The following is a 2602-nucleotide window of genomic DNA, read 5'->3' as shown; positions in this document are numbered from 1 at the left end:
GCATCCGCGAGTCTGGAGGACCCTCGCTCCTTCTTGCTGTTGCTCTCTCCCTACCTGAAGCTGCCACAAAAGCAGTCCGACGGCCAACACTTGCTGCGCGAAGGAAAAAATGTGCCATGTACACTCGTTCGAAGGCAATCCTGTTCCACAAAAAAAAGATTAGGCATACAAGATGGAGTATCGGACGTCCCATGTGTTTTTATTTTTCCAGCCTTCAAACGTCGCCGTCGCGTCGTCATTGGATACTGCGACTTGCTGGTCTCCTAGCAGGTTGAACTAGCGGCATATAGTTCACACGAACGCGACGGGAAAAGGTCAAAAGCCGAGGGCGAGATTAAGTTCTTGGATTATGTATTTGTCGAATGATTACGTCGATGTCTGATACTCAACATACGCTAGTTTTGCAAGAGTTAGAACTGATGTCTCGAAATGAATCTTCACGCAGTGAAAGTGAAATGAGCGTGTGGTGAAAACAGAAAAGAGGGAAAGTACGTGTCTGCGGAGAAAAGCGGCGATCTCTTGGCGTGGATAGTCAAAAACGACGCACGGTACGATTTCTTTGCAATTGAAGCCTTTGTGTGGTTCGCAATTGCATGCACGGACGCAGGTCGATCGTGGAACATCACGGACAAGTCTCGACTTTCTTCTTGAGGCGTCCGCGAGCGATAAGAACGTGAAGAGCGCACACGCAGATCTAGCAAGTTTTCATGGCCTTTGCATGGTGCATGCTGGCGTGTTTAATTTTTTTTTCGTTGTGTAAGACAGCCCATTTTCACAGCATGTTCGTTCCACCCACAGTGCTGTGTAGGGCCTCTGCGATGTAATACGTAAGATCGGGTTTTAAAACATTTTCAGACCCGGTGGCGGGAGGTTGTGTTCAACCTGCTCTTGTCCATTTTTCATCCCGTTCTATGATTCTTCAGATATAAGTCGGCACTTTCCCGATGCCAAATTTACAAGGATGGAAAGTCGTGGAAGGGGCTAAAAATCCTATTTCCTGTGCCCCCTGGCTTGCTTCTTACAGAAGACATGGTACATTTCAAAATACAGCCCAAAATGGGTCTTCAAAGTGGGAACTCCCGGCAGAGCACTACCACTCTGCGCGTCTGCCTGCTAGATTCTTCCTTTTCCCGTCCTGACTGCTGCTACGGCCTATGTATGCGTGAGGAAGAAGCCAGATTTAAATGCTGCGATGAAACTTCAATACAGTCAACACTAACCCCGTCTAGCAGAGACTCATGCCGCATTTCTCTCCTTTCTCTATTCATTTCTCCACCTTTTCTCCCCTTTTCTCACTGCAATGATAGCCCAACTACTTGAGGCAACCTTGCTCTTACCCCCTTTCGTCTGCGCCCCCTGATCGAACCTGGGAGAGAGAACGGTAAAAATCCTCTGATTCTTTGAGCGTAAAAGCGACGAGGGGCCATGTTCCGCAATCGACCTCAATAAAATGCGCCTGAGGGAGGATAGAGAGGGAGGCAGGGAAGCGAGGAAATGAACGGAGGCGGTAACGGGTCCGGCACGAGGGAAAGCGTTAGGGGGAGAGAGGTGGGAAATCAAGCCGGACGACGTGATGAAGGAGGGACACTTCCCAAGATAAAGGATAGATAAAGGATAGATGAAGGACAAGCCAAGAGTCCCGCATGAAAGGCATGGGTGCTTTTGATTGTTGGCTGGAAATCATTCAGCGAGCCAAAAACCCATGCGGCACCGATCCCTCCGAAACATTTCCCCTTAACCGCCCTACACGTTGATGGCGCAACATGTCGCTCGGCCACCAGCGTTTGAAATCGATGGCCATTCCCCAGTGTTTGTACTGGCCTTGCCACATGCTTCCTAAAGGTCTTAAAGATATCTGGACAGGGAGAGAGCACTAAGGGTTTCGCGTACACTCGTCTTGGTCCGTATACTGACTTCGTGACATTTAACTGAAGAAAGGAACTGAAGGTCAGAAAAAATATACTCATATCATAATCGTCTTTTCACCCACTTTTTGGGGCGTTTGTGTCAATATTCCTCTCGTTCCCATGTATACACTTCCCCGGCACCGTCGCTCACCTTTTGAATGCTCTTCAACGGGATAACCTTCGAGGCTCCGATGGGAAAATAATACCATTTGATGCAAAGTGAAGACTCTGTTAGTTTTACGAAGTCATCTTCGTAAAGAATAGAGGCCCCAACGGGCTCGGGACATGTAGCATCGAGCAAAGGTTTCTGCAAGGCGTTGTGATTGAGGTTGGAATAAGTGGCAGGAACAACGGCGTTGGACGAGGGAGGTGCCGCAGATGAGGAACTTGAAAGTGCACTGACAGTGGACATGATGATGCTCAAGTGTCGAAAGGGTAGTACTTTCATATTGTTGAGCCGGGGGTTTAGGGGCGGGGGGGGGAGGGAGTCAAAGAATGATCGACGGGTGCTTAATTGAACATGTTCGAGTACCAAGTCCACATCCAAATCGAATTTCCCACGACACTTGCGAAAAAAATCCCCAAATAGGCATACAGACACTCGGACATACTTCCCTGGGCACCCCTGCCTTGTGTATGTCCCTTGAAGGGGCATAGGCATAATCTGCAACAGCTTCAGGAGGAGGTTCGGGGCC

At 49.0% G+C, this 2602-nt stretch overlaps 1 protein-coding gene across 1 annotated transcript; it reads right to left on the bottom strand.

Annotated features, from left to right (window-relative positions):
• Positions 1-641: 641 nt before the first annotated feature.
• NGA_0223001 (uncharacterized protein) lies at positions 642-2358 on the bottom strand. The gene is made up of 2 exons (XM_005854314.1): positions 2059-2358; positions 642-1152 (listed from the first exon to the last, which is right to left on the bottom strand). Exons 1-2 carry the CDS (start codon positions 2353-2355, stop codon positions 1114-1116), a joined length of 336 nt encoding a protein of 111 aa, XP_005854376.1. The 5' UTR covers positions 2356-2358; the 3' UTR covers positions 642-1113.
• Between the last annotated feature and the right edge of the window lie 244 nt (positions 2359-2602).

This window comes from Nannochloropsis gaditana, assembly GCF_000240725.1.
Source record: "Nannochloropsis gaditana CCMP526 unplaced genomic scaffold scaffold547, whole genome shotgun sequence".
Classification (NCBI taxonomy): domain Eukaryota; class Eustigmatophyceae; order Eustigmatales; family Monodopsidaceae; genus Microchloropsis; species Microchloropsis gaditana.
The sequence above is the reverse complement of the archived record's forward strand: the minus strand, read 5'-3'. Positions and strand labels throughout refer to the sequence as shown.

What these genes read in the sequence shown, in the direction of transcription:
- NGA_0223001 (XM_005854314.1), bottom strand. Translation starts at nt 2,355, where the DNA reads ATGAAAGTACTACCCTTTCGACACTTGAGCATCATCATGTCCACTGTC. An exon ending in CGTTGAAGAGCATTCAAAAG is followed by an intron (nt 1,153 to 2,058) that starts GTGAGCGACGGT and finishes ACGCATACATAG; the next exon opens with GCCGTAGCAGCAGTCAGGAC.